Here is a 14,825-nt window from a genome sequence, read left to right on the forward strand (position 1 = left end):
AGATAAAGGATACCTAGAATCTTGAGGGATGCTTATCTTTACCAATGCTAACTAGATGGGTGATTAGAAAGCAAAAAGGTTACTGAGATTTGGGCAGAAGTGAAGGGATCTGTGTGAATTGCAGGCATGGGCAAACTTGGGCCCTCCAGGTGTTTTGGACTCCAAGACCCACCATTCCTAACAGCCAGGAGCTCCTGCCTTAAGTGGCTGAGGGGAGAAAGGAAAGGGCCCGAGGCTGTTAGGAATTGTGGGAGTTGAAGCCCAAAACACCTGGAGGGCCCAAGTTTGCCCATGGTGTATTGGAAGGAAGCTTGCTCCTTTGCCAAACATGGGTCCCTTTTCTCTCAAAATATTGGGTGGAGATACCTTGTGTGACTGTCTTTTGCACAGATACGCCAGCACTTCTCCATAAGGACAGAGAAGGTATACTGGGAAGAAACAAGAGAAGCGAGATGGAGAAAAAGTCCTGGAGATGGGTGCCAAGAGATGGAGATGCAAGCAGGGGCTGTGCGCTCCCGGCATGCTGGCCCTTTAAGAGACCAGCCCTCCCAGCTCTGACAGTTCCCAGGGCGATGGCTCTGTTAAAAAGCTCTGAGCCGCTGCATCTTCAATTCATTGTGTGCCCACATCCGCTACAGAGGCTGCAGGTGAGAGCTCAGGGTTGGGGGCTAAAGGGAGAGGGGCTTTGGGTTGGGGAGAGGGCAGTGCCAACGCATAGCTGTGGGGATGCTGACTGGCAAAGCGGTGAGAGTGTGGGTCATTTTTGTCCTTTTAATGTGCAAAGCTTTGCATGGTGATGTTCTGCAGAATCCAGAAATGTGGATCGTGCAACTTATATGATCATTTGAGACCCTGGGAAACTACCCCCCCCCCCCCCCAAATCCTGTGGTTCATTCCATTTTTGGAGATTGCATGGTCCTGCTGAATTGAGAATTAGGGATTCATTTCTTCTCAGGTCAGTGGCTAGAAGCCCTTTGGATGCATGTCTATGAATTGCCTTGCTAATATGGAAGAGTGTCGAATTTGGGACTGATGCAACTACTCATCAAATCATAAAGTGAAGAAAGTGGTTGTGGGCAATTTTTACCCCAGGATTTTATTTCTCCTCATACGATTTGCAAGGATCAAATAGAACACTATCCATGCAATTCGGAGCTCCTGGCATGAGGGTTTAGTGGATACATTTTCCCATCCTGTTCCAGTGTTTGGCTTGACTCTGTTGGAGAGCCATCTTAACTATTTTGATAGGTTGAGGCTTACTTACAAGGATGAAAACCCTGTTGAACCTTATGGAGACTATATCAGAATTAGATAGCACAGGATGGGGCATCATGTAGTTCATTGCAGACTTGGAGGCATCTTTGGGATGGGTTGGCTGGTAAGCTCATATGACACTCTCTTCATTCTTTTTCCTCAATGGCTGTAAGATAATGTCTTAGCCTGGATAGCAATGGAGCTCAAGAATGTGGTGTAGCTGAGAAAGCTGGTGGCATGTTCGTAGCTTAAAAAAAAGCTAAAGCCAGAGTTTTCCCATAGAAAAGTTCTGTTGAGGTACAGAGACAGAACTGTGGTTGAGATAGTGAGTTGGGACTAAGGGCTGGCCCATCTCTGTGATCAAATCCCCCCAACAGCAACTCTGTGACCCTCTGCACATTAACTCTTTTGCAGGAACCATGAGCCGTAAAGTCGTGAGGTCCAGCAAGTTCCGCCATGTTTACGGACAGCCAGCCAAGGCTGACCAGTGCTACGACGACATCCGTGTCTCTCAGATGACCTGGGATGGGAATTTCTGCTCTGTCAACCCCAAATTCCTGGCCATTGTCGTGGAGGCCAGTGGCGGAGGAGCCTTCTTAGTCTTGCCGTTAGCTAAGGTACCTGAGAACCCCTTAAAAAACGATACCCCTAGTGCTTTTCCAACCACCCAGTAATTAATTAATTCTTCATTTCCTCAATGTTATTTTGCCTATTCAACTCCAAATTATAATTACATGTATTAGCCCTGCCCAACCTCCCCCCCCCCCCCCCCAAACTGTGTTTCCGGGGAACGGAAGATGATGATAGGGAGGAGGAACCAAAGACTTGTGAAACTGCCGAAACGACAGATCTTTTTTGGCAGGTTCTTTTTTGCCTTAAATGGCCCGAAGTGTGAACCTGCTGCGGAAATAGGGCCTTGAGAAAGAGGAAGTGGGTTAGTGGGTTTGGTGCAGGCAGAGCGGGAAGGAAACGAGGAGAGGGGTTGGTAACACAAGTTCTTGCTTTGCTTTGTGTGTTGGCTCCAGTTCCATGTTCACCTAAGTTTATTTGACCCCACAATTGAGATGCCAAAGAACCCATGGCCTTTGACTCTCAGATACATAATTTATGCTCTCACCCATCCATGAAAAAAAATCCCAGAAATTATTAATCTGTGAATTCCATATTCCTCCACGTTTCATATCCTGTTCAGAGGTTGGGGAAATAGCTTGTTAGGCCGTAATGCGTGGATTCTCCCAATCAGGTCTAGGAGATTCTGGGTCCTGCAGCCCAAGAGGTTCATTTTGAATTCTTATACAGGTCTTTTATTGAAATGCTCTGGGTTGTGTTCCCATTGTACAGCAGAACCCAGTCCTTGCTTCCCCTACTTTTTGTGATTCATTCCTAGGCTCAGTTTTCCTCCCACTTTCGCTGAGTTGTTTCTGGGTCTTTTGTCTATTTGAGGCCTTGACAGGTCCACGGTTTGGTCCACAGTACAATTGTACTTTTCAAAGATTTGAAAAAGAACCTGGTTACATAGGGCATGATGTACTGTGGGTCCATTATTTCTTTCTATGGCTACTAAGTTTAGAGATTTGAATTAAAGCTGGGCCTGTTTCACCCAATTTCCTCCACAAAGATCTTGTGCTTGCCCCTAGGATATGTCTCATGATTCCAGCGTGATGTGGGAACGAGGGACACATTCATGCTCTTCAGAGAAAGCCTAACACAGAGCAGAGCTGCGGCAGCGGGGGGAGTCAGAGGGAAAAACCACATGAGTTTTGTTTCTAGCACTCTTGCTGGGAAAACAGCCCCAAGTGCCTTTCCCCAGCCAGGCAAATGGCCCTTGTTTTTGACCTTTTGTCCTTATTTTCTTACTGGGCCTTTGCCCAGGTTGCGGTTCTGGCTCCTTCACTGGGTGGATGGCAGAACGACATATGTAGAGACAAGAAATGAACATCTTTGATCACCAGAAAAGTGGCTTGGATGGGAGATGATTTTCAGAGCTTCTGTGAATTACACTGGGCAGTTTTGGAGTGGAGATCCAAAGTGGCAACTCAGGTCTGCGATACTAGTCCAATGTTAATGGCAAAATGTACCTAGACCTTTTAGGAAGGTGCATAAACACATACCTACAGGTGCCTCGATTCGAGAGGGACAGCCCCAACTAGTTTTCTGTCAACTTAATTTTTCAGTTGTTTTCAAAATGTCTCTGTCACTCTCTCCTCCAACCTTCTTTCCTTGCTCAGGCTTACATCAACTATTATGAGGTCAAAGTGAAAAAATAGTTGACACTCCATTATTCATTAGAAGGGGAGAGGAGAAGATGGAACCTGATCCTTGCCAGTTGGCTCAGGCAAAAGCAAACTGCTGCATCACCTTCTAGCTTGTCTTTTCTTCATCATTAACAACTTTTGCCATTTTGAACACATTCTCATATTGCCCCTGCTACATGTTTTCTTCTTGAAATGTTGGGAATATGTAAATGGTCATATGTCAGTGTGTCCCAAACATGGGTCAGTGTCACTGGAATTGATGAAAGAGTAGCATGCATTTGTCAGATTACAGTGACTGTTTCCTTCCCACCAATTAATGTAATAATTTTAATAACTTGTCAGAAAAAAATCAGCTTCCTCCCTACATCAGGGCAGCCAGCTCTTGTTCCTTAACAACCGCTTGATGTCAGTCACTGAAGGGTTTTCACAGCATGGAGATCTACGCCATCAGAATGTGTGATTCAGATTGTTAAGAAGTGATGGGTAAAGTGAACTGATAAAAATAGTGCCTGGTTGTAATCATGTCAACAGATCAAACCGTGTGTTGAAGGCTCAGGAGCAGACACCGGATGGAAATATGGCAACCTCGCATTTCAGGCTGGGATTAGAATGGTGCCAATTGTTGAAATGAGGTTGTGTAGGAGCTGGGGAAAGAAGTGATGTATGCCAGCCTGTGCCTGCAAAGGAACTAATTGGGGAAGGAGAGTGGTGATAATGGGGTGGGCGGGAAAGAAATAGAAAAAGGATTTAGGGAACTTGGCAGAAATAACTTGAGGAGGAGGGATGCAAAAATCCAGACATTCAGGAACTACCGGTGCCTGAAGTGAGTCTGGCAAAGGGCTGGATTGATTTCCCTTCTCATCTGGTGTCTTAATGGGTCTTTTGGACCCACTGGAGGTTGCAAAAAAGATGCAATGAGGTTTTAGGGCAAGGCCAGAATGAGAGAACGGCCAGGGATTGGCCAGGACTCACAACATCGTGTGTGTTAATGTGGGGGATGTTAACTGCCGATTCCACTTTAACTGCCATGGCAACACCCTATGGGATCATATGATTTGCAATTTAGGAGGAGGTATCTAGAATTCTCAACCAGAGAGCTGTATTGCCTTACCAAATTATACATCTTAAGATTTTATGGGAAACAATCATGGCAGTTAATGTGGAATTGTAGAGCAATCATTGTGTTGTATGAAAAGGTCCAAGGTCTATAGGAAGAGAGCAAATGATGGGTCAGTGGTGACAGTGTGAAGAGAAGGTGAGCATGAGGACTTTTTCCTCAAGTGACCCACAAATTATGAAGCTGTGTGCAGACGGGTTTAGGTTCAGTTTTAACTGACATGACTGCATCCTATGGATCCTGGTGTTTGTAATTTGGTGAGACACTAACTCTAAAATTCTAAAAATAGCTCCATAAACTGGAGAGCTCTGGATTCCATAGGCTGTTGTCATGGTAATTTAAGGGGGAACCATACCACTATAACTGTCACATGTGAAAGGGCCCTATTTTTACCAGAACTTGGAAAATGCACGTTACTTGTATCAGAATCGGCTGAAGCGGCTTAGGGATTCCAGGACTTATAGTTCAAAACAGTAACTTGTTTAGATGGAATGGGCTGGGATATCTTTATGAATGTTGAGGAACACCATACTGGATTTTTTTAAATATGGAAGGCACAACAATATGGAGCTGGATGTCTTGTCCAGGATTATCTTGTGCTTGAAAAGTGATCTGGTGCTATTCACTGACTCTGGAAACCATTTCCTGCAAATTATGTTATGGTGGTGCAACCTGTCATGGGGAGGAAGTGGTGACAGGTCATATTTGAAAGAGGCTTGAGGCTTAGAACCTCACATTCGTCCTTGTAGCAACAGATACTAGTGTGAAGTATGGCGATGAAGGAGATGAGATGTTTTTGGCCCTCTAAATCAGGGGCAATCAATCTCTAAAAACCTCTCACACTTCTGCCATGGTGCCATAAGAGAGTTTGCCCAGCTAGGAGGCATACTGCAGCCACCACAAATGGAAGTGAATGATTTGATTTCAGGAAAGGAATTTTACAGAGAAGTAGGGGATAACAATGGTGGAAATGACAGTGGTGGCATTGCCATTTGGACCTGCTGAGAGTTCTGTGTAACCAAAAAGCAGTTGCATTTTATCTTTGATGAGTGAATGGTAGGCTCATTCATTCTTCCTCTTTTCCATTTGCAGACTGGCCGCCTAGATAAATCCTACCCATTGGTCTCAGGGCACACGGGTCCTGTTCTGGATGTGGAATGGTGCCCCCACAATGACAATGTGATTGCAAGTGGGTCTGAGGACTGCTCTGTTATGGTAAGAAGCTGAGTAGATTTAGGGGCGGGCGGGGGCAGGTCTCAAAAAAGATGACAGAAACGGGACTCAGGTTCTTTCTTACAAGGGGGAGACTGTTATTTGGTGTGTTCTGTAGACACTACATATCACCTGTCCTGCACTTCCTGCATTAGCTTCTAATGTGCTTCGAGGGTGATGGTTTTGACATTTGAGGCCCTGAATAACTTGGGATCAGGATATCTAAAACTATGCCTACTATGCCCCCCAAATCCTTGTCAAAGGTCCTGTTGCATGTCTCATCCCAACAGATCCTAGATTGGAGAATATAGAGTTTTCTCTGTGATGGCACCTTGGCCAGGATGTCAAGACTGCTCCATTTCTCTTATGCTTGTAGCAGACAGATAAGACTGAACTGTTTTGAGTGAACTTAATCTTTAAAATTAATGTTTTCCAAACTTTCTCCTCACTCATCACTATGGCATGGGTATGTTGCAGTTGCATATGGAGTTGGATTGACCCTATAGGAAGATGAAATAGTGGAAATAGATGAAGGGGCTATAGATAAGCCAAATATTTCTGAGTCATGGTCCGCCCCCCCCCCCCCCCCCGCTTTGTCCATCTCCCATTGCTACATTCTCGCCTATCTTGTTGACAGGTCTGGGCAGTGCCTGAAACCGGCCTCATACGATCCTTGAACGAACCCCTGGTGACTCTTGAAGGACACTGTAAGCGGGTGGGGATTGTCACCTGGCACCCGACCGCACAGAATCTTCTGCTGAGTGCAGGTAAGGAAGGATGGTGGTGGGCTTAGGCAGATGGTGATAGTCAGTCTTGCCAACTTATCCCTCACCCACCCATTCTCACAGATTGTCCTGCCTTCTGACTTTTGGACTTGGCTTTTCTGCCCTTTCTTTGCAGGATGCGACAATGTGGTGAAAGTCTGGGATGTGGGTGTTGGACAGGCACCTCTCTCATTAGACGAGCTGCATCCAGACGCCATCTATAGTGCATCTTGGAACCGGGATGGGTCGCTTCTTTGCACAACCTGCCGTGATAAGCACCTCCGATTGTTTGACCCACGCGCAGGAGGCACTGTTGCCAATGTAAGTGCAGTCTGCAAGCAGGGTGAATGGTGCTGGAAGAGACAGAATCTTACCAGTGTGCGAAATGTGTGTGTGTTTATGTGTCTTCAGAGTTCCTCTCTAAAATTTCTACATCTTCCAGACTGACTCTATGGCAAACTGTGACTAGAAGCCAGATAATGTAATTTAATGGTGATTTGTCATATTCAGTTTTAGGTAACTGTGATCACCTGGGAACATTTCCCCTACAGATACAAGGGTCCTTTTTGTAGCCTTCTGCCAATATTCTAGACCCAAACCAAGCTATGTAGAATTTTAAAGATCATGGCTAGCAATTTGAATTTTGCCTGGAAACAGATTTCCATAAATTGTGTCACTTTGTCAAACTAAAGGCCTATATTTTTCCAGGGGTGGAAAACCTGTGGTAAAGATGCTGCTGGAACACAACACCCATCATTCCCAATCACTGACCTGGTCACAACTACGAGGGCCAATTCCCCTCCCACCGAGTGTCCTTTGGGCTGCCATTCCACACAGCATGGTCAAAATACTGTAATACTGTGGTGCATGAGATACCCATGGCCATCCTAACCCCCCAAATAAAAAATTATCCTTTACAATTTTGTTGCAGGTCCCTTTTGTTGCTGTTAATATCTGAGGACAGAGTTCATCTATTCACCATATTGACTCATGCTGTAAAAAAAAAAAAGATCCCTACTTCTGCTAGTGGCCTTCCCTGTTGACTGGCCACAGAGAAGCACTTCCTTTTGTTCATCCTGTCCCTGTTGCCAAACAATGTAATTGTGCAACCCCAAGATCAAGAGAGCTAAGAAGATATTTTGCAGTAGGGGGAAATGGGGCCCAAGCAAAGGGAAAACATAGAAGTTGCTTGTCTCAAAAAGTGCTGAGCTTCAGGGGCCTGGTAGGCATTAATGTGGGTGATATTTAAGTATCTTTTTTCTGATGTCCTCCTGTCTTCTTCTATCTTGGCAACAGGAACTTCCGCGTCCACATGAGGGATTGCGTCCAGTCCGGGCTCTTACAGTGAACGATGGGAAATTGCTCACGACAGGCTTCAGCCGCATGAGTGAGCGGCAGGTGGCTCTATGGGACATGGTGAGGAGAAAACAAGTGCTCTTGGCGGTGATCATGCTGGGTGGGGGTTCTGGGAGTTGCAGTTTGAAATAGGTCATTTCTACCTCCTACAACTGCTGATTTTCCAGAGTCCCAATTAATCCTCTGTTGTCTCATTTTAAAAAAATATATCCCACTTTCTTTCTCCCGCTCCCACTTTCCCCCTCTATCCTGCTTTAATTGCTCAAACTGAGTTCAAAGTGCAAAATTAATTCAGGAGTGAAAAGAGGGAGAAGTGGGATCCTGCCTTTCTTGGTAAGCTCAAGCAAAAGGAAGCTGCTGCATCTCCTAGCATATCTGTTCTTCCTTCCTGCTATCTTAACCACACTGTGACATTGCTTAGCCACACATGTCCCTGTTTTCAGGTATGCATTTCCCCAAGTTCTTCCCCTTTCTATATAGCCCAAAAGCCACTTTGTTGGTGTGGTGAAAGTCCCACATATCATAGAGGAGTGTCTGATGGGGAAAGCTGGAGACCAAGGCTGCAATACAGCTTACTTGGAGCCACATCGTTTCATTGGACAAGAAAATATTACATTTCCATAGTCAACACCTTTATTCTTTGATTATTGCCCTCAACACCATTTCTTAACCTGATGGCTTTCCCCCCATATTTATTTATTATTGATTAACCACATTTGTTTACCACCTTTCTCAGCCAGAGGCTGAAACTATACCGTATACCATGGCCTGTGATAATGTGAGCATTAGCTAAGCTGCCTAGGGCTGATATATGTTGTCATCCATGCATTTGGGGGAAGTATGACCTATTATCTGCAGGAGCCTGCAGCATGATGTGTAGTCTGACCACTCCTTGAATAACTTCATCCAACAATGAGCACAACTGTGTCTGTAATCTTATGTACACATAACCTGGGTTTACATGTGAATGTACTTTTACATTTGTTGGCCAGGAAGCATCCAGTCCTATGCAAGGCAGTTTCAAAGGGCAGGAGGGTGCTCTTTAGGCATCTAGTGGGGAGCCCCTGGTGGTGCAATGGGTTAGACCCTTATGCCAGCAGAACTGAAGACCGATAGGTTGTAGGTTCAAATCCGGGGGGAGCATGGATGAGCTCCCTCTGTCAGCCCCAGCTCCCCATGAGGAGACATGAGAGAAGCCTCCTACAAGGATGGTAAAACATCAGAACATCTGGGCGTTCCCTGGGCAAGGTCCTTGCAGACGTCCAATTCTCTCACACCAGAAGTGACTTGCAGTTTCTCCAGTCACTCCTGACATGGGGGAAAAAGACATCTAATAGCTGAGGGAGACACAGGGTGCTTGAGCTACATCTTGCGGTAGCCAAAAGGGGGGGAAAAAGCAGCTGTTGTCCTTCTGAATTCCCAGACTACTCAGTGAAGATCCAGGAAAGCAATTGCTACATTTTCTCCAGGATGAAGTACAGCTTCAAGTGTGCTACACCCTCCTCCAATCATTAAATGTCCATAAGGGCATGATCTGGAACGCATTAGCCCATGGACAGAGGCCTGTGGTCCACCTACATGATACAGTATCTCAGCTTGCATTTCCCACAAAAACAGAAATGAGCGGCATTTAGTTTTCTTGTTCTCAAGGCACCCCTCCTTACATCTTTGTCTCTACAAATTTGAATTTAACCCACTCTGCCTTTGTGCTCTAGAGGAATCCTGAGGAGCCACTGACCCTCCAAGAACTGGACACGAGTAGCGGAGTCCTCCTTCCTTACTATGATCCAGACACGAATGTGGTTTATCTGACCGGCAAGGTGAGGTCCAAAAAGGGTGAGAATGGATATGCATAGCCTGGAAATCAACATTACTGGTCAAGATTCCTATGAGAAATGTGTGCCAGGAAAAGAGGTTTACTAGAGATATCGGGGGAGTGTGAAACTGACAGAAAGATTAGGAGGAACAGAAGCTGAGGAAGACCACGCACATGTTTCAATGGAAATTGTTTTAAGGGCATCTCAGACCATACTTTGGAAGGTTTATAAGGGGCAAATCTCTGGACAAGGAGGGACTGAACCTTCATATGTAACACTTCAACTACAGGGTGACAGCAGCATTCGCTATTTTGAGCTGACCGGAGAGGCTCCTTTTGTGCACTATTTGTCCATGTTCAGCTCCAAGGAGTCTCAACGAGGAGGCGGATGGATGCCTAAGAGAGGCCTGGATGTCAGCAAATGTGAAATTGCCAGGTACGATATGCCTGTTTCCTCGCATTCTTCTTCTATGGAACTAAATTATATACCTCTTCCCCACCCTCTCAATAATTTTATCTTTCCAATTAACCATGTTGTAATTGATTAACCAAATTTCTTAAACCTGGTACCTTCCAGATTTTTTTACATCTCCCACTACATTGGCAGTGATGGGAGTTGTAGTCTTGCCCATCTGGCAACAAGTTGTAAGACACTGCTCTAACCTCTGTATCACATTGTGTCCCTGGTTCAGGGAAGTATGAACATTTTTTTTCCAGAGCGAGGACCTTTGTTCTTTTTTCTTCTGAAGACCTATTTTTGTTCAAACTCTTTTGTGTCTCTTCCAGGTTTTACAAACTCCATGAGAGGAAATGCGAACCCATTGGTATGACCGTACCACGAAAGGTAAAAGATTCCTATGTTCTGTAGCCTGGGCTCAAATGGGGTCATGACAGCCAGGATTTCAGAATTCTCTTGAACTTCATTATAAAACAAGAATACGATTTGGTTGCTTTTGACCAGACTTTTGTTTCGCTCTGTTAGAAACCTGCTCACTCACACGTAGATAGCCTTATATGGTACTGCATAGTTTAGGGAGTTCAGTATTGATGGTTCTCTAGATGTTTTGGACTTCTGCTCTCAGAATCCCTAAATATTGTTTATACCCTTCCACACAGCCCTATATCTGAGAATATCAAGGCAGAACATCCCACAATATCTGCTTTGAACTGGGTTATCCGAGTCCACACTGCCATATATTTCAGTTCAAAGCAGATATTGTGGGATTTCGGCCTTGATATTCTCAGATATAGGGCTGTGTAGAAGGGCCCCAAGAGACGACTTCAATGGAGAATTTACCTATTTGGACTTAGGTCCAGAGGGGTGAAGAATTTCTTTCCTTTCTCCTCTGAACACCTGAGTTTTCTTCTTCCCTGCCTTTGACCAGCCTCTTTTTTCACATGCCTTCTGCAGTCAGATCTATTCCAGGAAGACCTTTATCCGGACACACCTGGCCCCGATCCTGCACTGACATCCGAGGAGTGGCTGTCAGGGAAGAACGGCAGTCCCATTCTCATATCCCTCAAGGATGGCTACACTCCTCAGAAGACCCGGGAGTTTAAGGTTAACCAGACCTTGCTACAAGGACCAAAAAAATGCCATGAAGGGACACCACATGGGGTAAGCAGTGGACCCCCTGGGCCATCCAGGCTGGAGATGATAGGTATTGGGAAAACTGTCGGCTCATTGCAAAAAAGGTGAAGCAGCAACATAAGTCTGAGCAGATTGGAAGTTTCTCAAGCACAGTAGTGGAGTGAAAAAGCTTCAGCAATTATAGGAGCACAAACAAGCTTTAAAAGTTATAAAAGACTTGTTGAAAGCTTTCATGGCTGGAATCACTGGGTGGCTGTGAGTTTTCCAGGCTATATGGCCATATTCCAGAAGCATTCTCTTCTGCAACATAGCCATACAGCCCAGAAAACTCACAGCAACCCTATAAAAGACTATATTGAAAGAACTACATTTCTATATAGGAAGTTAGAGCCTAACTATCTATATAGCTCTCTGGAGACACCTTGTCTCTCCCAATGTTTACAGAAGAAGAATGAAAGGGAGGATTCAGAGGCTTGCTATGCAGTCTGGACAATTTGAATAAAAAGATGTGTGTCCCTGAGAAGTATCTGTCTAACAAACAGGAGAGAAAGTGAGAGGGAGAGAAGAAGACAAAGAGGGCAATGGGAGAAGGGCTTTCCTTGCCAGCTAACTCAGCTATCTGTCTGTCTCCTTTTTGAGTGGGGTATGGTTGAGTTCAAACAAAAACCGTTTAGGGACAGCCATTCAAGATCATTGGCAATTGTGGAGGCAAAGATAGGGGAAGATACAGATCTACACTAAGCAACATTAGCCAAAAAAATATCCTTAGAACCCAAATGCTATGAGGGAAGCAGATTTTGTGTAAAGCAAAAGGCCTTTTTTCCTGCCTCTCAGAACGAGGGAAGGGGCAACCTAAATAATGTCCCTTCCTTCTCTGGTGGTAAAGTTGTGGGCATGTTTAGCCTGAAGAAGAGAAGGCTGAGAGGAGACATGATGAGGGCCATGTATAAATATTTGAGGGGAAGTCACAGGGAGGAGGGATCAAGCTTTTTTTCTGCTGCCCTGAAGACTAGGACATTGAACAATGGCTTCAAACTACAGGAAATGAGATTCCACCTGAACATTAGGAAGAACTTCCTGACTATGAGAGCTGTTCAGCAGTGGAACTCTCTGCCCTGGAGTGTGGTGGAGGCTCCTTCTTTGGAGGCTTTTAAGCAGAGGCCAGATGGCTGTTTTGAATGGGATTTTCCTGCTTCTTGGCAGGGGGTTGGACTGGACGGCCCACGAGGTCTCTTCCAACTCTATGATTCTATGATTGTGGGTCAAAACTGAAGGTGTTTTTCTGATCTTCCACAGAATTCAGCTTTAGACCAGCTCTCCGAGGACCTGAAGCGGCTGCAGGCCACCATCTTACAACAGGAGGAACGCATCTCAGAGCTAGAGAGGATTGTGAAGAAGTAACATCCCCATCTCTTCCACCCAACCGATCCTGTTTGCCACCAGATACATTGGACTTTGTTTCTCTAGCCTTTGAAATACAAAACAAAAAAACAAACCCTCGGTTTAATTGTGGGTGGATCCTCAGGGCATTATTACGTTCCACCCCAAACTCAGGACAGAAGCTAAGCTTGCCAATTCCAGACAGACCCTCCCTATTTGTTAGCCAGGTTCGATAGAGTCTGGGTCCTGTTTGGGCCAAATTAAACATACATTCTCTCTTCTTAGGTTCTCCAGAGAGAGGCAGATACCCATCTCTTGAGGGCTTGATTACATGCATGTCTTTTTCTACATTACTTGCCCACGGGCCTGCTGGTTCCCCATTTCTCTGGAAAGGGCTGGAAAGGGTCTTCTTTTGAGGACAGGGGCCACATTTCCAAAGGTCATTTTAGACTAAAGCTCCCAGCATCTCCCATCCAGGATACTTGGAGCTGTGGCCAAAAGACAAACTTTTCTAAGCCCTGGACTCGGTTACATCTTAAAATTTCATGAAAGTGACAATGTTTTATTAATCTAGGATGCATTTAATTTTAGCAACTTTTCAAAAATTACAAGTATTTCTCAAAGCTACAGGTTGCAAGGACCATCTGAAAGAGGCATCTCTTGCACGAGAAACGGGGGGCTATTTCTTGAGACATGTGCTGCGATCCGTCTGCATTTGCCTAATAAAGTACACTTGTTGCTTTAGAACTATTGTCATGTACAATAGCTTTATGTAAATATAATTCAAATTTTATGGAAATTTTAATCAAATTCAGTCAATCAAGATTTTTTAAATGGTGTGGTATTCAAGTTTGTCTAGGTTTTGTTATTTACTCATACATTCATTCTAGGCAGAATATATTGAACAATTAATTCCTCCCCCAGCTTGGCTTAAATGCAATCAAATGAGGCAGACTCACTCGCTGCCTAATGAGCGATGAACAAAAAGTCTTATCTTTCATTCCACCATGAAAGGATACTCTCGGCTCTACCAACCAACAGCCACTAGAGGGTAGCATGCTTCACTCTCACTCCAAGATGCCTGCTGCTACCATTTTTCAGTCTTCAGAGGACCGCATCTGCACCCACAGGGCTAGCCGGTTGTCCATTTAAAAACAAACACACAAGCAAGAACACATCCTTCTGGATCAGATAGCAGAGCCTGGAAAAGTTTATTTTTCTGGGCCAGAACTCCCAAAACTATTACCCAAGCTCTTCTCAAATATACAAGCAACTTGGATTCAGAGGCATACCAGCTCTGATATTGGAGATGAGTATTAGCTATGAAAGGACCCCCTGGTGGTACAGTGAGTTAAACCACTGAACTTGCTGACCAAAAGTTTGGCGGTTCGAATCCAAGTGAGCTCCAGCAGTTCGAAAACATGGCAAATATGAGTAGATCAATAGGTACCGCTTCTGCAGGAAAGTAATGGCGCTCTACGCAGTCATGCCGGCCACATAACCTTGGAGGCGTCTACGAACAACACTGGCTCTTTGGCTTAGAAATGGAGATGAGCACCACCTCCCAGAATCGGACTAGACTAGACAATGTCAAGGGGAAACATTTATCTTTACTATTAGCTATGAATAGCCTTCCTTTTCATAAATGTCGTATTGCAGAGGGAGCAAGCTTATTTTTGTTGCAATGGATTCAAACTGCAGGAAAAGAGATTCCACCTAAACATTAGGAAGAACTTCCTGACAGACTTCAACAGTGGAATAGGTGAAGGAGTCTCCTTTTCTGGAGGTTTTTAAGCAGCGGCTGTATGGCTATCTGATGGGAGTATGTTGACTGTGTGTTCCCTCATGGTAGGAGGGGATTGGACTGGATGGCCCTTGTGGTTTCTTCCAATTCTATGAATTTGCCCAATTCCCTTTACAGCTCATGTGTAGGACATGGTATCAAGAATTAGCAAATCATATATAACAGTGGTTCTCAACCTGTGGGTCCCCAGATGTTTTGGCCTTCAACTCCCAGAAATCCTAACAGCTGGTAAACTGGCTGGGATTTCTGGGAGTTGTAGGCCAAAACACCTGGGGA

The 14,825-nt window shown here is 44.9% G+C and overlaps 1 protein-coding gene across 1 annotated transcript; it reads left to right on the top strand.

The window, feature by feature from the left end:
- The first annotated feature begins 520 nt into the window (after positions 1-520).
- On the top strand, positions 521-13,538 carry CORO1A (coronin 1A). The gene is made up of 11 exons (XM_060780294.2): positions 521-647; positions 1,669-1,871; positions 5,719-5,841; positions 6,476-6,605; positions 6,739-6,923; positions 7,899-8,018; positions 9,674-9,778; positions 10,065-10,210; positions 10,561-10,618; positions 11,186-11,392; positions 12,662-13,538. The coding sequence occupies exons 2-11, from the start codon at positions 1,674-1,676 to the stop codon at positions 12,764-12,766; spliced, it is 1,377 nt and encodes a 458-aa protein (XP_060636277.2). The 5' UTR covers positions 521-647; positions 1,669-1,673; the 3' UTR covers positions 12,767-13,538.
- The last annotated feature ends 1,287 nt before the right edge of the window (positions 13,539-14,825 follow it).

This window comes from Anolis sagrei, chromosome 6, assembly GCF_037176765.1.
Source record: "Anolis sagrei isolate rAnoSag1 chromosome 6, rAnoSag1.mat, whole genome shotgun sequence".
Taxonomy (NCBI): domain Eukaryota; kingdom Metazoa; phylum Chordata; class Lepidosauria; order Squamata; family Dactyloidae; genus Anolis; species Anolis sagrei.

What these genes read in the sequence shown, in the direction of transcription:
- CORO1A (XM_060780294.2), top strand. Translation starts at nt 1,674, where the DNA reads ATGAGCCGTAAAGTCGTGAGGTCCAGCAAGTTCCGCCATGTTTACGGA. An exon ending in GAATCTTCTGCTGAGTGCAG is followed by an intron (nt 6,606 to 6,738) that starts GTAAGGAAGGAT and finishes CTTTCTTTGCAG; the next exon opens with GATGCGACAATGTGGTGAAA. An exon ending in CAGGAGGCACTGTTGCCAAT is followed by an intron (nt 6,924 to 7,898) that starts GTAAGTGCAGTC and finishes TCTTGGCAACAG; the next exon opens with GAACTTCCGCGTCCACATGA.